The sequence below is a fragment of the Apodemus sylvaticus genome, chromosome 1 (assembly GCF_947179515.1).
Source record: "Apodemus sylvaticus chromosome 1, mApoSyl1.1, whole genome shotgun sequence".
Taxonomy (NCBI): Eukaryota; Metazoa; Chordata; class Mammalia; order Rodentia; family Muridae; genus Apodemus; species Apodemus sylvaticus.
In genome coordinates, this window is record NC_067472.1 from 33,257,945 (window position 1) to 33,285,858 (window position 27,914).

The 27,914-nt window shown below is 44.3% G+C and overlaps 1 protein-coding gene across 1 annotated transcript in view; it reads left to right on the forward strand.

Moving 5' to 3' along the window:
• Spata6l (spermatogenesis associated 6 like) overlaps window positions 1-27,695 on the forward strand; it is a 38,260-nt gene extending 10,565 nt beyond the window's left edge. Inside the window, exons 5-13 of the mRNA XM_052187672.1 lie at window positions 2,284-2,408; window positions 5,997-6,077; window positions 7,345-7,575; window positions 10,092-10,194; window positions 12,723-12,757; window positions 13,467-13,654; window positions 22,944-23,028; window positions 23,855-23,956; window positions 27,523-27,695. Of these exons, the coding sequence (XP_052043632.1) occupies window positions 2,284-2,408; window positions 5,997-6,077; window positions 7,345-7,575; window positions 10,092-10,194; window positions 12,723-12,757; window positions 13,467-13,654; window positions 22,944-23,028; window positions 23,855-23,944 (938 nt within the window). The 3' untranslated portion in view covers window positions 23,945-23,956; window positions 27,523-27,695. The remainder of the gene's footprint in view (window positions 1-2,283; window positions 2,409-5,996; window positions 6,078-7,344; window positions 7,576-10,091; window positions 10,195-12,722; window positions 12,758-13,466; window positions 13,655-22,943; window positions 23,029-23,854; window positions 23,957-27,522) is intronic.
• Window positions 27,696-27,914: the final 219 nt, after the last annotated feature.

Genomic DNA, 27,914 nt, shown 5'->3' on the forward strand with positions numbered 1-27,914 from the left:
AAGGAATGATTTATTGGGGCATATAATTCAAGGTTATAGTCTATCATCGAGGGGAAGTCACAGGGTTAGCTGGTTACATTGTATCTATAGTCAAGAAACACAGTGGTAAATGCTTGTATTCAACTTACTTTCTTCTTTTTACATAGCCCAGGATCCTAGCCCAGGGAGTAGTGCCAACCACAGTCTGTAAATCTTACTACTCAGTTAACCTAAACAAGATCATAACCTCTCTGACATGCCCAGATGCCAGTCTCCCAGATAATTTTGTCTCATTAAGGTGACAATAGAGATTAACCATCACAACTCCATTCCAGTCAACTTGATATCCAAATATTCTTTTAAAAAGGTTGATTTTTTAATATATTATATGATTATGAGTACCTTATCTGCAGCTATGCCTGTACAACAGAAGAGGGCGTCAGACCTCATTATAGAAGGTCGAGAACTACCTTGTGGTTGCTGGGAATTGAACTCAGGACCTCTAGAAGAGTAACCAGAACTCTTAACTACTGAGCCATCTCTCCAGTCCTCCAAACACATCACTTTAAAAGATTTTTTATTTGCATATATGTGTGTATCTGTGTGACTATATGCTATGGTTGTGTGGGTGCTGTGTAGTTCCACCATAGAATGGCCCCAAATTATCATCCCCATTCTAAAAGTGGAGGGATCAGAGTATGAGAAGGAATGAGCAAAGAGAAACCAACCAGCATGGAAAACATCAAGGCCTGAAGCTCCATGTCCAACATCAGGGCTCATGATGGAACTGACTGTGCTCCACAGGTCACAGATACCCACATGCCTCGAGATGTGCAACCTGTATTATACACACCTTTTTTTCTGTGTATTTGATTCTACTCCATGCCCACAACAACCCTTTGTTTGGTTGATGCCTTACAGTCATGGCCTCTCCAGCATCTTTGGGTTTGCATTAGAACCTAAGCTTCACATTCTGTAGCTTCTCCTTCACAGCTTGGCATAGTGGCCTCTTAGGGCTTCCCTAAAAAGACTCTGACCTGGCCACACCTTTACTGGTCTCAGCTGTTCTACAAAGTATGGAGCAGGAGTTCATGACACCTTTAGTCTTGCTTGCATCTTTCATGACTCAAGAAGCAGTAGCACGTAGATGACGTTTCCAAGTACCACTGCCAGCCCAAGGCAAAGCGTGGTCCCCTGGGACTACAGCTGTGTCAATGTTAAATGTCACACCCCAGGAAGCACTTTCCTAGCCAGGTGCTTTCAAGGAGAAGGGGACCATTTTCACTTCTGACTTTCTTCCTTCAATTACGGTTGAACCTTCATAAGACAAATCTTTCAGGGGGTGGAGTTTTGAGCTTAGGGCACCCTTCCTGTTGTCCCAAGGTAGTACAGGAGGTTTCTCCTCAGTGACAATCGTCCCTTTAGGGATTACAAGTGCTTTCTCACCAACCACCTGAATCTTCACTTGTCTCGACATTTCTGCCACAAAATTAAGTAGTCTATTACCTTTGAATTAAAATTCACTCAAGTTCTCAGGGTAAGTGCAGAATGAAACTAGAGTCTTGTTCAAATGATCGCATGCATGGCCATCTTCCAGTTCCTGATAGAGGCCTTGTTGCTGTCTGGAACTTCATAGGTTGGGCCTCCACTGTTTGTCTTTCTTTTAGCATTTTTGGTAAATGGTCCTTTAGGCTATGCTTACAGTATCCAAGAGTTTCTCGTCCGAATTTCCAAACTTCTTCATTTATCCTGCAAACTAGTTTTTTTGTTTGTTTTTTTGTTTGTTTGTTTTGTTTTTATTTTTTTTTTTTTTTTGGATTTGGTTTTTTTGAGACAGGGTTTCTCTGCATAGCCCTGGCTGTCCTGGAACTCACTCTGTAGACCAGGCTGGCCTCGAACTCAGAAATCCGCCTGCCTCTGCCTCCCAGAGTGCTGGGATTACAGGCATGCACCACCACCGCCCGGCCCAAACTAGTTTTTAAAACCCAAGAACCACATAATCAGGTTTATGGTAGCAACCATCCAATATTCTGTCTTAGTTGCTTTTCTTGTTTCTTTGACAAAATATCCTGACAAAAGCAACCTAAGGAGGGAAGGGTTTAATTGGGCTCATAGTTTGAGGGTACAGTCTATTGTAGCATGATCTCAAGGAGGCATTTTCTCAATGGAAGGTCCCTCCTCTGAGGTGACTATAGATCATGTCAAGTTGATATAAGATAGCTAGCACACCATCTGAGCATCTGTTTTCTTAAAGTTGAGAGGTGTAGAAGACATTAACTTATTCCCTTTTTCTTTTTGTTCTAGCGTGGGAAGAGTTGGCCTACTATGAAAAAAACACCCGAGATTTCCTGTTCCCTGAGCCCAAGCTGACCCCCTCACACCTTGGCATGCAGAGGGAGGTGCTCATGAAGACGGCTATTTGGTTTCCAGTGAGTGACCCTCCCACAGGGGCTTCTACAGGAAGAAAAGTTCTTGGAGAGTGAACATTTCATTCCTGGCAGGGTTGGCCTTGGGCAGGTAGCTTTTCTTGCTTAGTTTCCTCGGTTCTGTTTTCGTCCATGGTCAGATGCCCAGCTCATGACACCAAACTATACCAATTTCTACTATTGATCTAAGAACTGAGAGTTTTATTATCTAACTAAGCTGTATCATTCACCTATCCAGTTGTCACATGATGTCCTAGAACATCCTCTTTCAACTACTATTTATTGCAGATGACGGAAAGATCTGTTTGGTCATAGCTGTTATCAGTAATTAGAGTGATGACAGCAATAATATTATCTTATGTCCTGACCCACAGGACCCAGCAGGGTCCCGGGAACTACCTAGGGAAAGGCGAGAGACAAGAGACGCTAGAGATGGACAGCAAGTCTGTATTCTGATCAAGCTGTCAAATTTTATTTTTTACACAAGCCAATTTAAAGGGAAGCTCACAAGGTTTGGGAGGCGTAAAGGGGAACAATCTCGGGGTTGGAATCATTTCTCAGAAATAGTTTCTCAGAATTTCTGAGAAAGGCTAGTTATTGCTGCTGGAATTTTGGCATGATAAAGGTGGGTCATGAGGAGGTGGAGTAGAAAGGAGTTGCTATAGTAACCTATCCACAGGTGAGATTCCAAAGGAGGGGGTTTTGAGATCTAAGTAAGAATGGCTCCTGGCATTGAGATCTAAGTGGGAATGACTCCTGGTATCAAGATCTCCTGGCATCAAGATCTAGGTGGGGATGGCTCCTGGTATCAAGAACTCTTGGCATTGAGATCTTAGTGAGGATGGCTCCTGGCTATCTTACATTTGTCTTATGCCTTCAACTTTTTACAATTTTTTAAAGAGGGTTTCTCTGTGTAGCCTTAGCTGTTCTGGAACTAGCTCTGTAGACCAGTCTGGCATTGAACTCACAGAGATCCACGTGCTTCTGCCTCCCAAGTGCTGGGATTAAAAATGTGTGCCACCACCTCCAGGTAACCTTGTACATTTTTAGACATTCTCTTCCTAACAATTTTCAAATTAGCCAAAGCTGATACTCTGTTCTCTTTATCATAGGAGAACTGTTAGAGGCTGGAATCATTGGGGAACCACGAGTGGTGCAGCAGATAGTCAATTGGAAATCTATTTGGAGGCATTTATTGGAACTTAAATTCAACACAGTCATCTTGATTTTATGGTCTATGATTTCTATCTTTGAAGCAACCACGTCTTTTTAAGTGGATTTTTATGCTCTTGGATGACATCCACCTAAAGGGCCACATCTTTGGGGATTGTAAAAAGCACAACTACTACTTAAGCTTTCTGTTTCTATACTATGGATTGCAATTGTTATAATTTAGTGAGATGTCACTGGCCCCATTCTGTCCCAGGACTGTTCAGACTGTGTAATCAGAAAATCTTTGATTCCTGCAATGCTTCTGATGACTGATACTCTAAACATAGACATCAAACCTTGTCCTAATCAGAATTATGAATGCCTGTAACTTTATGCCCTCCCTGTAATCTTTCAGGGTTTGGCGAATAGTCTGGAAACCACTTTTTTCTTCTTTCAGCATCATCTTTGTGTGTAACCTAAGCCTGGGGTTCCTGTGAGATGCTTGCCTTTATTGCTTTAAGTTATTTGACATGTCACCAGTGTCACAGGGAATAAAAGTTCAGGGGAGCCAGCCTGAGGAAACCCTTAGATTAACTTTGTTTTCCTCAAATTCCCAGTTAAGTAAAGGTCACCTTCAAAACCAAACAAGGAGAAACACTTATTCTGTCCCCAGGTGTCATGTGCTGAGTTCTCTGGGCACAAATAGAAAGACTATGATGTAAAAAGTCGTATTTGTAGTTATTTATAAATGGAGGTGATTTATTAGCTTTAAAATGCATTGGAATACCCTCATGCACCAGATGAAAAAAACCAGTTCCTGCAACTGACTTTATAAAACTCCATCGACAATTGTTAAAACGATTGATAGATTCAGTTCCTCTGAAACATCTCACAAATCAAAATCGAAGCCATTGCTAAGGCTTCAGGGGCAGTTGATGCTCACGCCTGCTGTGTGCTGAGCTCACAGCAAGGCATAGCTTGTTCTGTCACCTGACATCCAGGAGGGGACTGCTGTTTCCGTCCCATCGAGTGGGGGGAATGTGCTTTACATCAGGGTTATACCTGGGCTCACAGAGCTGGTGGGAGGCAGAGCGGGAATTCTTATGCATCAGGTTTATGTTCTTAGCCGCAAACATGATGCTAATTCTCTTAGAGTTTTTCATTTCACTCTTCCTGGTTTTTATTACTACTGTAGAAAATGAGGACGAGCGAGTCAGGCAAAACACTTACCTGATTGCTCTCTCTTATCAGTTCAGTAACAATTAGATTTTTCTTTCTTTCTTTCTCCTCTTCCTTTCTTTTTCTCTTTTTCTTTTCTTCTGTTTCTTAAAAATATTTATTTTTTTTTTAATGCATGTGAGTATACTGTAGCTGTCTTCAGACACACCAGCAGGGGGCGTTGGACCCCATTATAGATGGTTGTGAGCCACCATGTGGTTGCTGGAAATTGAACTCAGGACCTCTAAAAGAGCAGACAGTGCTCTTAACCACTGAGCCATCTCTCTAGCCCTTTCTTTTTCTTTTTGGTTTTTAGAGACAGGGTTTCCCTGTGTAGTCTTGGCTGTTCTAGAATTTGATCTGTAGCCTGGTGGGTCTTGAAGTCACAGATATGCTCCTGCCTCTGCCTCCCAAGTACTGGGATTAAAGGCATGCACCACCCCAACCCAGTTTTTTTTTTTCCTCTCTGTATTTCTATACATTGTTGTTTTATCTCATTTTAATCTCATTTATCTCATTTATCATCTCACCAGTCATTGAGATGATAAAGCACCATACCAAAGTAGACATATAGTAGTTAAGAATAGGCCTGATAAATATAAATGCTTTATATAAGTTTGCCCCTCCTCCTTACTAATTTCATTTGCATGTTCCCATATTTTAGATAGAGTAGCTAATAGCATAGACACTGCCACCCAGATGCCTCCAATGACCAGCCTCGCCACTGCCAGCCTGTGTCCGAGATCACTCTTGCCCACATGAAAATTGTATTGGGACCCACATCACAGGGTTGTGTTAGGAGTCTGCGTGTATTCCAAGTTAGGAGTATGCGTCATTGGCATAAACCTCAGCTCAGTACAGAGAATACATTACATAGGTGTTCAGCCCAGTGGTTCCCATACTCCCTAATGATGTGGCCCTTTAGTACAGTTCCTCATGCTGTGGTGACCCTCGGCCATGAGTTTATTCCCTTGCTCCTTCATAACTGCAATTTTGCCACTGTTATGAATCATTCTGTAAATATCTGAGATGCGACCCCTTAGCCCGCAGGCTGAGAACCACTGGTTTAGCTCTTGTTATATTTTGTTTTAAAAAATGTCTTCCAAGTATGCTGACAACAGGACGCTTGGGTTGCTGGCAGCTTTCCAGTGGAGATGAGATGGGCAAGCGAATTGTTGCCAGTAATTTTATTTGTTTCTCTTTATGCTGCCTTATTTTTAGGGCATTGCTCCCAAACTAGAGTTTTCTACAAGGACAGCCATCCTAGAATGTGTGTTCCCGTGTAAAAACAGATTTTTTTCTGTAAGTATAATTAAGAGGGCTATGATAGAAATGGCAGGAGCCCACCCCGCCCCCGTACTTCTACCCCAATTTAAAGACTGTTAGTCTGAAGTTTAAATGAAACTGAACATACAATAACCTGGGTAGTTTTTGTTCAGACCATTTGCTTAGACGGTCACGTTAGGTATGTTTGCTGTGTGTTCAGAATGGTGATGTTCATGTGATGTTCAATGCTGATGGTTAAGTGATGGTGTCAAAACCAGAATATGAGACCACTAGCACCCCCCAACACCACGGACATACCAGACAGAACAGCTGGGAGAATAAAAAAGGAGCCTGGCAGTGTCCTTGTTCTGAGTTAAGGTGGGATTTCAATGAAGATGCTTGTTGATTCACCATGATAGTTAGTTTTAATTTTTACAACCACTTTAAGCTGGTTGGGGTGACACATACCTATGATCCCAGCACTTGGGATGCTGAGGTGGAAATGTGCTTCTAGGTTGAAGGGCAAGTTCTGGGCTATCTGGTGAGACCCTGATTCTAAACAGCCTCCCTAAGCTATTAGAAAAGCTCTTCTTGCTGTACGTACAGCAATGCTTGGCTGCTTTTCAGAGAAATGAGTGAACCCATGTGATATACATGTGCCTCCCACAGTTCTCCTGGTCTATAATCTGCCTGTGCTTGGGTGATGTTGGTGTGTAGCTGTTGTTTTCAAATTTTCCCCTAATACAAATCAGCCTCCCTGCTATTATTTAAAATATGTGATTTTAGTCAGTTATCCATACTAATTATGTTAAAGTAAATGATAGATTAAATAGAAAAATATCCTTCTTTAAGGGTTTGTTTTATAAATTTGAGGCAGTCTTCTATCTAGTTTTTATTTATTTATTAAATAGATGTATTTATTTTATGTATATGAGTACACTGTAGCTGTCTTTAGACACACCAGAAGAGGGCATCAGATCCCATTACCAATGATTGTGAGCTACCATGTGGTTGCTGGGAATTGAACTCAGGGCCTTTTGAAGAGCAGTCAGTGCTCTTAACTTCTGGAGCCATCTCTCCAGCCCCCTTTAGTTTTTAAATATTCAACTAATTACAGTTATAGTCTTGACTTAATTATCTTTTTGTTTTAATCAAAAAAATATTTTGACTGGAGGTAGAGCTCACTGGTAGAGTGCCTTCCAAGCAAACTCAAGGCCATAGGTTTGATTCTCAACACTGGAAAAACAAAATGAAGCAGAACATCGGATGTTTGTTTCTTTCCTTGCTTATTTTCTGCTCTCAGGAAGAAAGGTGTAAATTGCAAAGGTCTTTCTCGAAATCGCATGGACAGCGAGTCCAGGGAAATAACAGGAAAAAGAAGCCAAAGGAGAAAAATTCTGACCAACTCCCCAAAGGCACACAGTCCCGGGGACCCTCCCCTCAGCGTCTCCATCTCCATCGGCCAGCTCAGCGCAACCATGGAAAAAGCTTCAAGTTCCCGGGAGAAAGGAAGCCTCCATTTGTGGTTAGACATGTGAGCTTGAAGTATTTTTTTTTTCCAGAGTAACTTCCTGCATGAGGATGTGGAGAATAGTGGGATAAAGAATTGTTGAGCCATGCAAACAAGTGGGCAGTGGTAACTGAGGAGAAAGAATTCAAATGAATAATAACTGTCATTGAATTATGTTCATTTTCTAGTATTATTGTTAGGAAGTGCCTATAAAGGCATTTCAGAGAGAACTTTCTCAGTGAATGTCAATCAGCCCATTTTTAAACTTTGAACATTATTAATAGAGTATGACGTCTGTAGATGATAGCTCACCGTTAATCAGAAGAGTGGGAGCTGCCAGGAATTGAAGATGTCAGTCCAAGGCTGGGTGAGAGAGAGTGTATCAATTCAAACTGAAGCTCTCTCCATTTATAAGAAACACTTTTCACTTTCCCAGTGAGATTGGTGCTCAGTAGCGGAATGTTGATCAGGGACAGGATTTCAGCATAGGGATCTGGGAAGGAAGCAATGGCTGGTCTCACTCAGAAGCTCTGAGCCTCAGTCACCGGAAACAGTGGGCGTCACTGGTCACTGTAGTCTTCATTGTCTTGAGAGATTGTTTCTAATTACTGCATTATAAAATAGAGACATCCAAGATGAGTTTACACATTGGCTGAAAAATCTGAAGTAGGTGTGGTGATGTGCCCTTGTGATCCCTGCACTTGGGAGGCTGAGGCAGGAGAATCATCATGAGTTTGAGGCTATAGCTTGGGCTACATAGTAGGTCCAGGAAAATTTAAGCTACCGAGTCTCTCTGTCTCTCTCTGTGTCTCTCTCTCTCTCTCCCTGTCTCTCTCTCCCTCCCTCCCTCCTTCCCTTCCTCCCTCCCTCTCTCCCTCCCTCCCTCCTCCTCTCCCTCTCTCTTTCTCCCTCCCTCTCTCTCTCCCTCTCTCCCTCTCTCTATCTCTCTCTCAACACACACACACACATACACACACACACACACACACACACACTCACAAACACGCCAGCCACAAATCATTAATTTGATTCATTTTCTTCAGTTTCTGTATACACAGCCTCAATGTTTTCCACAGATACATTCAAGTTAATATTTTTCATTATCCTTTGTGATCTCCACCACAGATTCCAGTTAGTGACTATCTTCAGAATATTAGCAATTGACAAAATGCTAAATTAATATCTTTATTTAAAATCACTAGAAATGATGACTGTGCATCTGATAGAGGCTGTGAGTTGGGGGTAAGTCTCAGTCAAGTTGCTGATGAGATGGTTGGATGTAGATTTCTTATAGGTAGATTGAGTTTTCTGGCTAGAAAATTTGGACTGAGTAATCTACAAAAACTATTCATAAACAGAAATATTGTGTGGCTGGTTTCTTTATGGAGATCTTGGTAAAGATGCCTAGCAAAATGTAGCAACCTGTCATTAAACATGGCCCCATAGAAGTATTGATAGCTTGCCTTTTTTGACAATGTAGCTTATTCTATTCCATGTAAATGGTTATAAGAAGCAGTCCCTGACACTGTGGACTAATTAATCTTAAAAAAAATTTGGCTAGATTTCTTAGGGAGTGAAAAGCTGACATTTTAATTATTTAATAATTCATTACAGTTTTTATTACATGTTTAGGTTGTTTGTAGGTCACTTTACATACTTGATTACCTAGATTTCCTGATCTTATGTGAGACATTAAAACTTAGAGAACTTGTGTCTGAAGAGGTGGCTCAGCAGTTAAGAGCAGTGACTGTCCCGAGGACCCAGATTCAATTCCCAGCACCCATACAGCAGCTCCTGTTTATTACTCCAATTCCAGGGTACCTGAGATCCTCTTCTGGCTTCTTTGGGCACCAACACACATGTGGTACATGGACATACATGCAAACAAAACACTCGTACACCTTTAAATTTTTTAAATGAGAAAACCAGTCTATTTCTTGACATACAATAAAAATTAGCATTGTAGCTTGCCTCAATGATAAGCAAAAATTTTAAAGTCTTGCTTTATGCTGCAGAAGAATCTCCTTTTCAAGTATTTTGATCTGCTTTCAAAGATCGTGTTTACCAATTTTGTTTTTGAAAAATGTGGTCTGTCACTTTAAGTAAGAGTAGTTAGTGCTATTGTGTTTTAAAAGAATCTAGACAGCAGACTAGAAGAGAATCTGGTCAATCTCTTGATTTCAAGAATACTCTGTCCAGTTCAAAGGATTCCAAGCTGGATTGGTGGCTCACACCTGTAGTCATAACACACAGGAGGCAGATGCTTTGGGCTCTGTTTTTTCATCATTACCAGTTATGAGAATGTATCTTGTGTCTCTCTTCAGTCCTCAGTGCTCATAGTTAACACACACCCTCATATCTAGCCTCAGAAGAGATGGTGGACAGTTTCTTCTGTGGAGTAAATATAACATGCTAGGAGACTGTGAATTAGATTATTTTCCGAGATTCTCTTTGACTGAGGTGGAAAGGCATCCTGGGTAATAAGAAGGTAATCCAAGCAACTGTAGGTGAGGAATCTTACCTGTTCCCTTCACTTTCAGGTGGACAGTGGAAACCCCTTTGGTGAAAATAATTTGGAGCACCATTCACAGAAGTCCAGAAGAAAACCTAAGTTAATCAACTTTGATCTTTCAAAGAGAAGAGGTACTTGAGTTCCTTGTTACCGACATTCCCCAATGAACACCCTTGCATTCCACTACGTATCTTTCACTGTGAGGAACTACAGGTTACACTGGAAGTTGTGGGCTTGATTCTCAATGTCTCTCTAGCTGTGGCATTCCCACGGGGCAAAAGAACTAAGAAGCAGCTTGTTTTCAAGTTGTCCCAGATTCTTAAAGGGGACAGAGCTGGATGGTGTGACTAACCACATGTGACTACAGCCCCTGACTAGGCTGGCAAAGCAGGCAGCAGCTTGTCCTCCTGTCAACTCCGCCCAGGCAGCCCTGACAGTTAGCAAATATGTTGTTTGTTTTGCTGTTTTTTTTCTAAGGGGAAGGAACAAGAGACTCATGGTGGTCATGACACTTGCTGACCATATTCTGTGTTAGTTAGGAGGGAACCAGCTCTCTAAAGCAGGTAGGCTAAGGTGGCTAACTGTCTTCTGGTGCTGTGGACTTGGGGATTGTATGCATTTGTAAATGATACTTGGGGACTTTAAAGAGCTTTGGTTGATGTGGGAGATGGCTGTCCACATTTGGCATGTTTGAAATTGAAATTGAGTAATTGTGAAATGGAGTACACCAGCAGAGATGCCACTAGCCATTATACTAGTACTGTGATGATATGTCATGGTGGCTTTTGTTAGACTCTGGGAGAATGAGATGGAGAGGAATAAATCATGTCTTAGTGTAATTATGAATGCAAACTTTAGTTGGGAGGTTTTGTAAAAGGTCCTGAAGGGATCCCTGTCCCCCATTGAGGTTTCTGGACTACACATTGTTTGACAGTGATTGGAATGTGTGAGTCTGACCCTAGTGAAGGTCATAGCAGCTTGCTGGGAGTTCTGTGTCTGGACAGGGCTAGCGATGGTCCCCTCTGCTAACTCCTGGTAGGACTGACTTGCCATGTCCTCACACTGGAGTTCCCTGTGTTAGGCTTAATGGTTTGTGCCTTTAAGGGACCTCTAACTCAAGAGGGTTCTATGCTAACTCAGGCCAGTATTCAGTGATCACCCCTGAGCTCAAACAGAGCATGGGGCTAAGAAGGAAAAGTGCTTCATCACATCTGAGATTAAGCCCTGCTGTTGAAGGTCACCGGTGCAGCCGGTAAAAGCAGAGCCATCTTCCCTGTCACACAGAATGCGAGCAGCAGCAAATGTCCTTTTGTAGAAGAGAGGGTCGAGCTTGGTGCTGGCTTGCATCTGATGGCGCCCATATGCCACACTTGTCTTGTCTTTGCCTGGCAGGAGAGGAGGTTTGCAGAGGTTACAGTGTCAGTGCAAGTTACACATCAAGCTGTTAGCAGAGCCACAACCTGCATACATTCAGATCTCCGGAACTGGATCCTGGAATTCCTGTGGCTTGTCAAGCTAGCTCTGGGTTTGGGCCATCTCCAGCCAGTGAGAGAAGAAAGCCATGCCTGTTGATTTTATGTTGGTGTGGGGCCTGAGTCCTTTTCTCACAAGCTTCTGGGTGGTCTGCACTGTTGGGTTACAGATTGCCCTTTGAGAAACAAGTGGTCAAAAGCAGACCGATGCTGATACAATTCTAACCTCACCGCACAGGGGAGTGCCCAGGGCTTCCTAGGCCTCAGGATAGCTTCATACCTATAGCTGCAAAGGACTCTATAGTGCAAAGGACTCTATAGCTGCAAAGGACTCTGCTGATTCCCTGGCTGGCTTAGGGAGCCAGGGTTCTAGGACCATGCACATACACAGAGATGTGTGTGCTCAGGCAGGGAACATGTCAGGCTCTAAAAATCTGCCCTTATTTCTTATTACAATTGCTGCTGTAAGGTGAACCAGGAGTTCAAAGAATGTCATTAAACCTGTGGGAGGGGGGATCCACTTGCTTTTCATCTTTCTCCATGTGTGTTTATTACTTTAAGAATAATAAAATATTTAGTACTGCAGTATTTGGCTTTGTTTTGGAACTAGGGTCTCACACATGTTAGGCCACTACTTTCTAATCGTCCTTGCCTCACTAGTGTGAGGTCTGCTTATCTCTCAGACATTTAGGGTAATGACAGTGATTTGTGGTATAGATTCATTGTGCTTCATGTGTATCTATTGGCTCAACTTTATGTTCACGTTTACCTTGGACAAGTATCCTCAAGAGCCAGAAATCAGCAAGGACTCATGAGCAGACCCATATTTCTTATCAGACCCATATTGCCTTCTTCAAAGCTCTGCGCATCTGGGCAAATAAATTTTCTTTCTTTAAGGCTGTGTAAGGCTCTTGAACTTCTGATCCATGGCCTGTTTGTCCCCCAACCCCTTTCCAGTTATACTGTCACTGGAAATACAAATAGACCGTGGACCCCAGGAAGACAGAACGGTCCTATAGAATCGCAGGGGAGACTCGTTGTGTCTTGAAACTTACAGGGGAGAGCTTTAGTTCTTTTGCCATCCATTTATGGTCTAAACTCTTGATTCTGCTATGGGATGAATGTGTCAGTAGTTTTATGGCTAAGTGGTAATAATGAGCTCCTCACCCTCTTCCTCTTTCTTCTAGCGACTTCTCTTGACAGCCTCGAGGCAAACATAAAGGTACGTTTATCAGCAGCATCAGTAGATGATTTATTTCCAGCATCTGTGTCAGGCCCCATGTAGTTAGTGGGGAGAGCATGTCCCTAGCTGTGGTGCTCATGTTAGGGCAGCATAGCTGACCTAGGGCTTATACAGACTGGTACTCAGGCTCCACTGTCTGCTCCACTGTGGGGTTCACTAGCTTGCTCCCCCTCTTCCATCTGTGTGATCCATTACCAAGAAGGGTTTCTATAGAGTGATTCTCACTTTATCCCCAGTGACTCGTGCTGCCTTTCTCCAATCAGATACCTCTCTACAGTGAGGTGGTACACATGGCCTCAAGCTTAATCCGTTTGCTCAGCTGAAAGCGAGTATGTTACACACTGAAAGAGATGTATATGGAAGAAATTAAGTATATACTGCTTGCGTATGTTCAGCACAGATACACTTTGTTTAAAAATCAGATCTTTCCCAGAACCAAAAGTCTGTGTCCTCAGAAATCAAAGTTCCAAGTGCAAGTTCAGTTCTTTCTCATTAATATGCAGAGCCCTTTGGCTGTGTACCCCTGGCCTGAACTCCTGACCTTTCCAGACCACTTTTATTTACAGGAGATCCCTGGCTACATATTGTTATCTTACCTCAGTTTCTCTCTTGTCCTAGCCTGCCCCTCACTATTATTAGGCAAATCAAAGCCCAAACTATAAGTTAAGAATAACGCATTCTCATTCAGGTCATCAGAGAGCCGGATGAACGGATTGTCTTACGGAGTCACTCGCCGCCATGTTTAGATCCAAGTGAGTCCAGAAAGCCCTTGCTCAGTCCACAAGGAGAAGTCAATTTCCACCCAGAAACTTCATTTACCACCTCCCAGATCTCCAGACCTCCAAGCCCTCTGGATCAGTCTCTTCTCCAAGAAAGGTCAGCAGCCAGTAGCAATTCCCTTGCCCGAAGAGTCTCAGGCTCTATCGGGAAGAAAGCCCGAATACTCTCTCAGTTGGTTTTGCTTTAATATTCAGTTACTGGATGTGACCATCCCTTTTAAAATCTGCACAAAACACACCATTAGCCTCTTCTCGTTCCCTGGGAAAAGGTGTTTGAGGATACCTTGTGTAGGTTTAGTGGTGTAGCTCAAGGATAGAGTATTTGTCTAGTATTCATGAGACCCTGGGTTCAGTCCTCAGTGCTGTCCAAAATAAAATCAAACGGAACTGGCACTGCAAACACAACAACAATGACACTGACAGCAGCAGCAGCAACAACAACAGAAAGGAAAAGAAAAATGGGCTAGAGAGAAGGCCCAGTGAATAAAAGTGCACACTTGATGTACAATCTTGAGGTCCTGAGTTCAGAACCCAAGCACTTATAGAAAAATGCCAGATGTGGCCCCACTGGTGGTGGTGGGTTGGGTTGAGGACAGGGACAAACAAATAAACAACAAACAAATAAATACAAACAAACAAATAAATATGTGAAGATGAACTTCATATTCAGTGAGAGAACCTGTCTCAAAGGGAATAAGGTAGAGCATGATAGAAGACACCAACATCTTCCTTTGCTGCACACGAGACACACACATACACACACACACATACACACACACACATACACACACACACACACATACACACACACATACACACACACATACACACACATACACACACATACACACACACACACTCACACACACACATACACACACACGTACACACACATACACACACACATACACACACACACATACATACACACACACTCACATGTCCACGCACATACGCGTGTGCTGCACACACCCCAAACACAAAACAAAATCAGATGTTTGGTATAAACAATATGGAAGAACTTAATGTACATATTTAATTTGCATAGGCACAGTTTCTTAGTTTGTTTACATGACTGCAAGTTGTGAAAACATGACTCCATCTAGAGAACTGAAGCAGACATCTATATTTGCCTGACAGCATCTCAGATATGATGGCTAAACATTTGGCTTGCCTGAGTCTGCCAGCATTGGCCAAAACTCTATGTTTTGTGTAGACTGACACTCAGACAGACCAGCAGAGGGGTCAGTTACCTTCACTCCATGGAAAGGATGCTGAAAAAAAATCAGACAGCTGCTCCGAAAGAAATGTATGCAGGTCAGCTCTTCTCTGCATTGTTAGTGATAAGCATTAGACATTCCCTTCCCCAGAAACACAATTGCTGCACAGAGAGACCCACACTAAACAGTCCCCGAATGGCCCCGGAAATTTAATAGGAATTATACTTGAGTTTAAGGTAGTATAAGAAGGTAACAATCAATTTTTTAGTTTTTTTTCAGAAATGATAGCAGAACTATATCAAAATGTTAAACTATTTAAGGAAATTAGATCAAACATTTTAACATTCTAATAATGTATGATCAATTTTTGATTATTCACTGTATTGGAAAGTAGTATAGCAGATTTGAAAACACCAGATGGTCAGAGAGTCACAGTTATCCTGTCCAGGGTCTCTAGTCCCCTCCTCTTCTGGTTTGTGCTTTTCCAAGGGTAACAGTGAGGGGGCATTGTTCAGCATTCAGAGACCTAGCGCATGGGAACTGGTGGGGACCTCAAAATGTAGACTCCAGTGACACTTGTCTCTTAAGTGACATGTGATCTCAGCAGTATTCCACCTTAAAATCTGTTCCACTGTGAAGACAACTTTGATGATCAAAGGCCCATCTGCCTCCAGCCACTGTCTGCCCCTCTGCGGCAGGAACGAGGCTCTGTCTGTGTGTTTTTTTTTAGATAGACCTTCCTAACTCCAAGAATTAAAACAACAGGCTTTTCTGACAGTAAAATACATATGAACTTCTTTGGACCGCTATTTGCAATGATCACAACACATCTCTACTTTCTAGGGGCTCACAAACTAGACAGTAAGGTTGATGTAACCCCATCCCGGTTAACATGACCCAGATCATGGTATGCTCTCAACAGTAGTCCAAATGCAAGGAGAGACAGAGCAGATGGAAGTTAATTCCCACAGAGAGCAGAGGGACCCTGCTGCTTCTGAACATGTCAGATGGCCCCTGCATCTATGTATCCATTCAGCTCCTTGATGAGCTTCTTCAAGGAACTGGCCAGCCAATCCTTGCTTGGTTTTGGCTGGTGTAAGAATTGCCTCATGTTTCCTTAGTCAAACAGAATGAACTGGAATTGGACACTGAGTGTGAGAGAGGTTTAGTATTGATAACCTGTTTGCCACGCCTGGAATGGAGGCTAACTTGACACCTAACACATTCCTCCTATTCTCTGACAACTTGCAACATAGCATAGAATAAAAATACAGGTGCATACTCATGCACACACACACACACACACACACACACACACACACGTATACATATGCGTGCACACACACATGGTGATTTCGACAAGGCAGAAATTTACAGATACTTTTGGAGAATAAATGAGGAGAGTGGCTTCTTCACGTGGAACCTGAACAAGACTGGTCCATGGTTGAGTCAGGAGGGTGGGGGATGGGAGGTAAGAAGGCAGGGACTTCGCCAGCTTCCATCCATATGATGAGTTTGTGGGGAACTGCTGGGTCCCAGCATCCAGGATCTGAGGATAACTGTGGAAGTACAATGGAGACGTAAAAGGTAGAGGAGAGTTCCAGAATGTTCAGTCAGTGGAGGCAAGGCAGGGAACATAGGAAGGTGAGAGGGTGTTCGTTCAGCCATCTCAGACGAGGCAGCAAATTTAGTGTGCCCATTTATTCTAAACAGGTGACTTTGGGCCTAACTGGACTATACATGTGTAAGTAAGGCCATTATCTACAATGACAAAGAACTGTGACCACAGAAAGGCCATCATCCAGTTGGCTTATGGCTGTCTTGGCTTTAGTCCCCAAGCTCCTGCATTGTGGCAAAGCCCTGAGTCTAGGCTATGCTGAGTTAGTTGGTCACCTTTCCACTAGGGGAGTGGCTATCTTTTAAAGGAAGCTGTTGTCACTTACTAACATACGCGGGCAAGGACATGGGAGGAGGAGCCCTGAGTTCACTGACAGCTGTGCCTGTCATGGGCTTGGGGGAGACTCCACTGGCCCCTTGACAAGCCTTGCTGATCACAGAGCCAGATGTCTGGAACCTTGGTGGCTATAGTACCTTGACCTTTCCTTTCTGACTGCTCTTCCATAGCAGCCAGCAGGACCAACCCCTCACAGGGTGCGTGAGAAGCATCTCTGGAGACTCTGTTAGCTTAACACTGGATGCAGTCAGTGCTCGCTTGCAGGGAAGAGGGCATTTTAAAGATTTAAGATAACAAAGTAATGGATCTCATTATGACATTTTCATATATATTTGTTGTTCTTGTACCAAACTCTCCCTACCCCACACCCCTCTAACTCCCTGCTGTTCCCCTTCCTTACCCTACAGTCCTCGGGCTCTCTTGTAACATGTCCCCCACTACCCTCCTCCCAGCAGCTGCTCCAAGCTCTCTCTCTACATGATTTCTATCCTTGTTATCATTGCTGGGATGAAACACCAAAGCAACTTGGAGAGGGAAGGGTTTATTTGGCTTACACTTCCATATCACTGCTTATCAGTGAAAGAGGTCAGGACAGGACCTCAAACAGGCCAGGAACCTGGAGGCTGGAGCTAAAGAGGAGGCCATGGAGGGGTGCTGCTCACTGGCATGCTCCCCATGGCTTGCTCAGCCTGCCTGCTTGGTTGCTTGGTTCCTTCCTTCCTTCCTTCCTTCCTTCCTTCCTTCCTTCCTTCCTTCCTTCCTTCCTTCCTTCTTCCCTTCTTCTCTTCCTTCCTTCCTCCCTCCCTTCCTCTCCTCCTTCCTCCCTCCCCTCCTTCCTCCCTCCCTCCCTCTACTCCCCTCCTTCCTCCCTCCCCTCCTTCCTTCCTCCCTCCCTCCCTCCACTCCCCTCCTTCCTCCCTCCCCTCCTTCCTTCCTCCCTCCCTCCCTCCACTCCCCTCCTTCCTCCCTCCCCCCTCCTTCCTCCCTCCCCTCCTTCCTTCCTCCCTCCCCCCTCCTTCCTCCCTCCCCTCCTTCCTTCCTCCCTCCCTCCCCTCTCCTCCTTGCTCCCTCCCTCCCCTCCCCTCCTTGCTCCCTCCCTCCCCTCCCCTCCCCTCCTTGCCCCCTCCCTCCCCTCCCCTCCTTCCTCCCTCCCTCCCCTCCCCTCCTTCCTCCCTCCTTCCTTCCTCTCTCTCCTTCCTTCCTCCCTCTCCTTCCCCTCCCCTCCTTCCTCCCTCTCCTCCTTCCTTCCTCCCTCTTCTTCCTTCCTCCTTTCTTCCTCCCTCCCTCCCCTCCTTTCTTCCTCCCTCCCTCCCCTCCTTTCTTCCTCCCTCCCTCCCCTCCTTCCTTCCTCTCCCCCTCTCTTAAATAGAATTGAAGATCACCAGACCAGGGATGGCATCACCCGCAATGGGCTGGGCTCTCTCCCATCAATTACTAATTAAGAAAATACCCTACAGACTTGCTTGCAGCCTTGTCTTATGAAGGCATTTTTAAAATTGAGGTTCCCTCATCTCACATGACTTTAGCCTGTGACTAGCCAGTAAATTCTCTTTCTAGTTTTATGACCTACATGAGAAAAAAAGCATATAGTATTTGTCTTTGTGCATATGACTTTGTTTGTTGACATAATTATTTCCAATTCCATTTTCTGCAGATGTCTAGATTTTCTTTTCTTTTTTCTTTCTTTCTTTTTTTATCTTTATTTTTTGAAACAGCGTTACTCTGTGTAGCCCTGGCTGTCCTGGGACTCATTCTGTAGACCAGGCTGGCCTTGAACTTATAGAGAGACACATTTCTGCCTCCCAAGTGCTGGGATTAAAGGCATGTGACATCACCACCCATATTAGGATTTTATTTTCTTTATGACAGAATAAACCCCATTGTGAATGTTTTCCACATTTGTATTGGTACACATACATACCACACACGTATCCATTTGTCTGTGGATGGGCACAGACGCTGGTTCCATTTCCTAGCTGCTGTAAATATCACAGCAATGGACGTGGATGTGTAGATGTCCCTGTGGTAAGCTGACTGAGAAAACTCCAAGGAGTGCGGTAGTTGTGCCTTAAGGCAGTTCTACTTTTGTTTTTTGAGAGAGTTCCCACTGATTTCCATGGTGGCTGCACCGGTTCCTGCTCCCCCCCGTGAGTGAAGGGCTCGGCCTCCCACGGCCTCCCACGGCCTCCCACGGCCTTCGCAGCAAGTGTTCTCACTTGTTTCCTGGATAATAGCTGGTGTTGTGGCCTGGTGGGATTGACACAAAGCAGCTCACTGGCCTGTCCCTGATGGCCAAGAATGCGATCTTTCCTCCCAATCATTTATTGTCCATTTGTATTTCTTTGAGAACTGCATTCAGTTTACCAGCCCACTTATTAACTGGATACTTTATTTATTTATTTAGTTAGTTCTTTGTGTATTCTAGATTTTCATCTCTTATCTGAGGTTTTGGTAGCAAAATTTTTCTCTCATCCTATAGTCAGCCCAATGATTTAAAAGTTAACTTTTTATATTTTAATAGAATTCACTTTCTTCTTTCTCTTTCTTCCTTACAATCCCTCCCATATTTACCCCACTCTCAAATTGATGCCTTTTTTTTTTTTTTTACTGTTGCACATGCCATGCACACTCCCTTCTGAAATGTCCTCTGATCCATAAATATAGGAGCTATATCTCCTGGAGCCGGGCTCTCAACCATCCACTGATCTATTTTCTGTAGAGAGAAGCTGCTTTGATGAGGGATGATAGCTACACTTATCTGTGGTTATAAGGATACAATTTGCAATGCAGTTAAAGAATTATGCTGGCCTAGCAAAGAGGCAATAGTAGATTCTCTTCTAATATTCATAACTTCATTACCCAAGCTAGGTTTCTAGTACTAGCCATGATTTCCCTTCTGTTGGGCAAATTTAAAGTCCACTTAGACAGTTGTTGGTTACCACCAATATGTGAGTGCCACTAATACACTCTTGTGGCTATCTTGCTATGCTGGTCATTGTTGTGGTTTATAGGTATTATAGCTGGGTAGGACTAGTAATTGCTTCCTTCCCTTGGGAGCTTGCATGGGACTTTATGATACGATGTAAACTAGACTTCAGGGAGGATGCTTTCAGACCAGATCAAATAATCCAAGTCCTGTATCCTAAGTGTTCAATGTCTTCAGTCATTGGGTCTTACCGTCAACCTCTTAAAGAGGCATTGCAGGGCAACATTAATGGTCTCTATTGTTTTGGTCATTTAATTTGGTCTATTAGTCATTTAGACTATACTGATCAAGCACTCAAAAGGAGGTTTTGTAAGGAACATTGTCAGTCCAAATGGCACAACTTCATTTAAGACGCCCCCCCTCTGTCACTGTCTCTCTCTCTAACACACACATACACACACATGCATACACTCATATTGTATGTAATTATTTTAGGTGAATATAAAACAATATGATTCCTTGGGGCTTTGTCTTAGTCAGGGTTTGTATTCCTGCACAAAACATCATGACCAAGAAGCAAGTTGGGGAGGAAAGGGTTCATTCAGCTTACACTTCCACATTGCTGTTCATCACCAATGGAAGTCAGGACTGGAACTCAAGCAGGTCAGGAAGCAGGAGCTGATGCAGAGGCCAGGTTACTTACTGGGTTGCTTCCCCAGTAAGCGGGTTGTTACTTACTGGCTTGCTTCCCCTGGCTTGCTCAGCTTGCTTTCTTATAGAACCCAAGCCTAGCAGCCCAGGGAGGGCACTACCCACAAGGAGCCCTTCCCCCTTGATCACTAGTTGAGAAAATGCTTTACAGCTGGATCTCATGGAGGCACTTCCTCAATGGAGACTCCTTTCTCTGTGATAACTCCAGCTTGTGTCAAGTTGACACACAAAACCAGCCAGTACGGGCTTCATCAGACAACCTTGGTGATATTTATCCCTTCTTCTTCCTTCTCTTTCAGTATTGACCTCCCCACTTTCCCCTTTCCCCTTCATATCACCTGTATACTATCCCTCTCTCAACCCCACACCTCCCTCAGTGCCTTATAACTTACTGGTTTCTGTGGCTACTCATGCTGCACACTCACATCTAGAGATTGGGAGCTAGGAGCCTCTGGTAAGAGAGAACATCTGTGTAGTGTTTGTCTTTCTGGGTCTGGGTTACCTCTCTCAATATAATCTCTTCCAGTGCCAAACATTTACCCGAAAATGCGGTGATTTCACTTTTTCATTCCAGCTGAATAGAATTCCATGGTGTGTGTGCTATGCTTCCAATTCCATGGTGTGTGTGTGCCATGTTTCCCTTATGCCTTCATCTCTTGCTCCTGTGCATGGGGTGGAAATACACCTTGCTGAGCAAGTGTCTGTGGCGTAGGATGTCAAGTCCTTTGAGCCTATGCCAACGAATGGTATTTCTGTGTCATATGATAGACTGAATTAAAGGTTTTTTAGGTCCAAGATTTTAATGGAATATATACACTAGAGTGAAGAATGTAGTCTCAGAGGAAAGAGGGACAGCCCTACTTCCCATCTCCCCCCTCTGCAGCATGTCACCTGCCTTCTCAACTCTTGTCTGTGATAAGGAGAATCACAGAGAAGGTACAGCCCTAGTCCTTGTATGCAACCATGGTATTTTTCATAGTATGTGTCCAGCTGGTGGCTGTTCTTAAATACTTGCTCTATTTCTCATGAGATTCTAGGGGAGAGCAGAAATTATGTCTATAACATTTTCTGAAACGCAGCCGTGCATTTCCGTAGTAGATGTGTGGACTCGGTCCTACTCAGTCTTAGGGACCACGGAATGTGCTTGCCCCAGAGAAGGGTGTGAACGGGGCAATGATGGGAGTGACCTACACACAGGCAGAGATGCCCACAGTCATTGGCATAGTGGTCCCACCACCTACTCCAGGCTTCCAGCGTCTGCGGATGGGCAGCTGTCTGCCTGTTCTCAATGTCCTTGTGGACAGCCTAAATTCTCATGGAATTCTAGTGCTTCTCATTGCATTCACCGGGAGAATGATTTTACACGAATTGCCAAAATTCTTTGAACACTTTTAAGGAAATCGTGTCTGTGCTTTTCATCATCAGATTTCTGGATGCCCCTGTAGCTTAGTGACCTCAGAAATTAGGATTTGATACCAAACCAGTATGAATGAATTCACTACTCAAACAATATTTCTTAAAGATTTGCTTTATTGGCCTGAGTGTATGTCTGTGCATCGCGTCAGTGCATGTTCCTGTGGAGGGCAGAAGTGGATTCTCTGGCACTGGAGTTAAGGGTGGTTGTGAGGCAGAAGGTGCTGGGAACTGAGCCTAGGTCCTCAGTAAGAGCTGTAAATGCTCTTAACTATTGAATTACTCCTCCAGCACCTCAGACAATTCTCTTTAAGCCCCATCATGGTATTCCATACCCACTGTGAGCTGAAATAAGTGTTAATTTTGTCTTTTTCTGAGATAGGGTTCTGCTGTATAGCCCAGGCTACTCTCAACCTCCTGATCCTTCCACCTCAGTCTCCTTAGGGCTAGGATTACACACTTAAGTTGAGATAAGATATTCACCAGAGTCTCAGCCTGGGTTTCAGTCTAGGGGACACATTAACCAGCAGGGGCCAGTGTCCACTGTCAGAAGTGTTGTGACATGAACAACACACAGGTCAGCTGGTCTCTATAGGTGTAGGCTCAGCTCCAGAAGGACTCCTGGAGAAATCAGCAGTGGAGTTCACTCAAGGGGAGTAGATGGGAGCTCAGAAGAGGGGAGACCTGGGTGGGAAGGCGGCGGTATTCTTCCCAGGGGACTCTGGGAATCTGCAGAAGGGAGAAAGGGCAGCGTGTGAGAAGCTGGAAGACCTCATCAGGTTCATGCTTCTGTCTGGACTCTCAGTGGCCAACTGTGGGTGAGATGTAAAGCCAAGTCTTTGTGGCAGAAGACAACTGAGAGCAAGTCTTTAAAATACAATTTAGGGTAAAGAAGCCGAGATTTCTCATTAGTGAATTACCTAAGAACTAAAGAAGTCCAAAGAAGAGCTGCTCCTAGTCAGGCACCAAGCACAGCATGTTTTTACTGTGTTGTTGCTGTCACTCCCACTTCCCTCACATGTAGGTTTGATGACAGCGTTAACATGATTAAGTGTGCTGTTTTAGCTTCTGGTTAAGTTTCAACCCATATTTTTAAGTACTTTAGGTCAGCGTCCTTTTTCATAGCTGCGTAATGCTCCACTCCATTGACTCTGTTGGGCAGGTTCCAGCCTTGTTCTCATTCCACATGGCAGAAGATCCACGAGAGGGTACGAAGCCTTCTGAAGTCCCACAGAGCTCACCCAAAGGTTAGGTGTTCTGGAGAAACTAAATCCTTGCTGATAAATGTGGGAACTGGAATTTGAAGTCTGGTGAGGGAAGTAGATATTAAGTAAAATAACCACAGAAATAACGTGAGACTTTGACACTCACCTGGGAGAGAACATTGTAGCACAAGCCTTACCAAGTGTGCATCTGTGTGGTCGGGAGTCCGGGCAGAGGAAGGGACAGAGGAGGTTCAGGTGAGCGCAGCACTCACTAGGCAGAGGTCCTGGAGCAGTCTGACCGACCGTGCATGCTCTCTCCCTGTCCCAACACACAGAGGGAAGCACTTGTGTGAGAGTTTATGGAGGGCCACGGTCTGGAAGAGATGGCTTCTAGAGCTGAATATGGTGTTTGGGGCTATTGATGTTTTCTGTGAGCTTAGGGAACATTTCTGATCTATGGTAGGTGTGCCCGAGACTCAAAGTTTCCTGCAGGCACACAGTTTGGTGGTCTGGAGCAGAATTTAAAAGTATTCCAGTAAAGTGTCAAAAGGGCCCTCAGCTGCTAGCGCTGACCATGCCACACAGTCTAGCCTATGCTCACTGGCAGGGTGACACTTCTTAGTAGTACTGGTCATGATACCCATGGGAATAATCAGCTTCTTCTTTTTCTCTGAAGAGCTCTGACTTAATTACATTTCCCAGCCTAAAGAAAATTCATCTCCTTAAGATGAAGAGAGGGAAGGACACACACACACTCGACCCCATTTGTAGGGCATATAGAGGCTGCACACTGAAAGCCATATGCCTGGGTGTTACCGATCTTTACTATGTATTGGGTAATGCAATTGCTGGATATGTTTTGTCATAGGAAAACTTTATCTCTGAATCAAATTCTATCCATGAAAGACCAAGCTACCCTCTGAAGAAACACTTACTGCATGAGCAGAGATATTTTTAACTCCTATCTCACGTAAGTAAGCAGCTGAAATACTGTTTGTTACTGTGCTTTGCTAAAAGCGGTTTCTGTCTCCTGCTGTCACTGAAGTAACTAGGAAGTGTGGAGGAGGTGGGGAGGAACTCTGAGAACGCCCTTCCCCAACCCCTGCTCAGTGGAACAGGACCTGGACCTGCTAGTTCTCATGTTCCTCAGCCCACACGTTCCCTCCCTCTTTATATAGAAGACCCTTGGGCTCCTTGACCACAGCCTCTGTCTTGGGCCTCCACATGCTACCTGGACTACCACTTCTTGAGTCAGATGAGTCCCTTTAGGTCCGTGACTCTCTATGCTATTGTAACAAACGCTCTTTAGCACTCTCCAAGTTTCTTTATGAAGTAGATGCAATGTATTATTGTTTAAAATCAGTCTTTTATAGGAGAATGAAACCCAGCATTTAGCTCAGTATAGGAAAAGCCGGTCACACACTGGGCTTTGGTCCTGAGAATCCCATGCTAACCCTGCTACCCGCCCTTACTTCTGTTGACCCTCCAGAGTAGACGTCGCCAAGTGTACTTGTATGCAAATGTTGAAGGAGGCGCCGAGGCAGGTCTAGAATGTTGAAGTATGGTACGGGTATGTGGCCATAGGAAGGTGCTCATCATTTGTTACCTATTCTCTTAGTCTTCCTTCTTAATCTGTGCCCCAAATAATAACCACGTTGTCTTTAAAAGTGGCATGCTTGCCTGTTAGTTGCAAGTAGGATTTCTGTGGAGGGGACTGAGGCCGGGGAGTTTGGGTTCTGCTACTATGTTGACAATTCTCCACTCTTCCTTTTGGGTTCTGCTACTTTGTTGACAATTCTCCACTCTTCCTTTTGCGTTTCTGGAATAGGGTCAAGAGCTGGTCAAGTGCATCCCATGAACTAAATGAATCACTGTTTAATTCTGACAACAACCCATAAGGAATGGTGCTTTTATTAAGTTCTGGGTTTTGTTTTTTGTTTTTTGTTTTTTGTTTTTTGGGTTTTTTTTGGATTTTTTTTTTTTTTTTTTTTTTTTTTTTTTGAGACAGGGTTTCTCTGTATAGCCCTGGCTGTCCTGGAGCTCACTCTGTAGACCAGGCTAGCCTCAAACTCAGAAATCCACCTGCCTCTGCCTCCCAGAGTTCTGGGATTACAGGCGTGTGCCACCACCGCCCGGCAGTTCTGGTTTTGAAAGTAGCAAGAGCATACACCTTGTTCAAAGCCACATGGTGGCTTTAGTCAATGGTATAGCCAACAGCAGGGCCAAGACTATGGTTGATAAGACTCCTTGGTGCACGGTAGACCTGAGGTCATGCTCCGAATTGCCATGTTCTTTTGCCTTTCCAAGGATAGAGTAGGTATGACAGAAGAATGCAGAGGAGCAGGTGCACATGTCAATGGCACCCCTTTGGCACCCAGGTGGCCCCTGCCTTTAAATGTTTCCCCCAGGAGTGACCGCTCTGTATCTTATGGCCATTAGTGAAGGGGAATGAGATGACCTGCTAGATTTCTCCCCCTAAACAGGCTCCTGAAAGTCTAGCTTGAGAGTCATGTATGCTACAGCCTTTCCCTGGGGCTGGCAAGGGTCTCTGCCTTCAGTACAGAGGAAGGACATCTTGATAACTGCCCGTCCTGTAGGCTTTACTTTAGAACGTTCTGCTTGGAAGATTAAAAGGGTGGATTCTAGGCCACTTAATCTCTTGTGGCAGGACCCTCTATGCTTTTATTAAGTTGTTACACGGTACATAGCCCACGTAATCACCAAATACCAAATTACACCGAGTCTCCACGTGGGTAAAATCAAGTTACATAAAGCTGATATCGGGATGCTGATATGAGGTGGCTAGGGAGGAAGTATAATAGACTCCCACCCCTCTCACTCCCCCCCCCCCACCACCCCATTGCCAAGTCTGCTTTGGAAAATGGGTTCCTTTCATAACAGGAGTCCCCACACAGGGTTTGGAAGATGCTCCTAGGCCTTTCCCAGAAATGCCTGTTCTTCCTTTGATTAGTGTTGCTTCTTGGATTCTGGATCTCTGGTGAGGCAAAGATCTCAAAGGACAGATCTAGGGAAGGGTCTCGAGATGGAAAGGAAGGGCAGGGTAACTCTGAAGCAAATTGGGCATTTGTTATGAGTGACCCAGGAAACCTGGGGAAAAACTGAACAGGCAAGGTCAGAGAGCTGTGAGGGAGAGCAGGAGTGTGGCCTGGAAGAGAGAATCCAGAGGTAGATTATCTCTGGTATATACTTTAAAATGAGAAGAAGAATCTTATAACCTCCCCAAATCCCTCAGATAACCCAGCTTTCTGTGCTTTGGCCTTAGTAAGCTAATGACCATGTCTAGTGTCACATATGAGAGTCCTCTGTGGGAGTGGGCTCCAAAGTCTGCCTCTGATGGTCCCATGTCCCCAGGCAGTGCCAGGCCCTCATCCTCTGTGCATGAGGGTGTGAGGACATGTGTGTGTGTGTGTGTGTGTGTGTGTGGTGACCACATATCACATATATCAGCTCCAGCCCACCCAACGCTGTGTGCTCCCAGATTTCATCTGGAGGTGACCCTCAGTGTGAGGGAGCAAGATCTAGCCTCACTGTCAGGCTTCTAAGTGGACGGTGGTCAAGGACCTCAAGTCAGAACTTCCTCAGGCGGGAAGATTGTAGCCTCCTGCTGTTTGCAAAACTTAAGAACAATGAAAGAAAGGGACAGTAAGAAAAGAGAAAGGTTAAGTTGGTTTCTGGTCCTGGCATAACCCAGAGCCCCTGGCCATAGGGTTTAATCTCACGTATCCTAGAGAATCCTTTATAGCCATTTTCACCGAAGCTAAAAGCAAACCACCCCTATCTGACAGAGCCCAGACTTTATCAGTTGGCATTTCCTATCTGGATTTGGGCCCCAGCATCTGAGGGAGCTATCGTTTGATGGTTTATGGGTGACGATGTATGGATGGGGGATGATGATGGAATTATACATGGCCTGTCTTCATCCTCTAAGTCCATGTCAGCATCCAATAGACCACACAGGTTGGTGACTATGCATCCAAGGTGCACAGCAGCAAATTCCCAGGCTACAGGCCTCAAAGAGCCTTAGCATCACCTGGGGGGGGGGACTCTAAACATGTACTAATATCTATGGCTCTACTCAGCACCAGTTTAACCCCTGTGGTGCCCAGTCCTGGAATGCAGCAGGAAATTGCTCTTTAGGAGGATTATGCATCTCTATGGTAGACTTGAGTTTTGTGAAGAATCATGGGGAATTCATAGAACAATGGATTGGAGTGTGTTTGACATGCCCACTTAATGGTTCCCAGCAGGTTTGGGTAATTTGCTGTGAACAGAGGACTTAACTGCATCCATAGCATGGGGAGGGAAATGCTCTGAGTACCAGGCTCTGCTATTATTCAAAAAGGGCAAAGGCTTTCCCATGTTCTGAACCTGAGACACAAGGAAAGGGGCTCAGAGAAGGCGATCCCAAGGCTGAGCGGGATCTAAGCTTAGGAGAGTTGATTTCTCTCCCTGACTACACCGACTCCTTGCCTTTTTCTCAATGCCACATGGAGATGTGCTCTTTGAATTTCACAGGGAAATGTGAATGAAGGCGGCAGAGTCCACTCACCGAGACCCTGACAGGCGAACAGCATCCACTGTTGTCTGGGTTGACTTACTGGTGCCTAGCCCTTGTTAATTCAAACCTTATACTCGGTCTTTTGTGCCCAAGGTAAGAATTGTTGATTAAATTCTGTCTGGGGCCCTCATTCACTTGTCACCTGGAGAATTTGTGTCTTCTGTTGTGTTTATTTTGAACTTGAAAAGTACAAAAACATAATTAGAAGTATATCAGGGGCCTTTCCATTTGCAAATCATGTTTAAAAGTTATACAAACACATTAAAAAGTAAAACAAACTGTAAGAAATATGTCTTACGTGAGACAGGGAGTTGATTATTTTGGGAGATAACCTGATAAGTCAACTGGG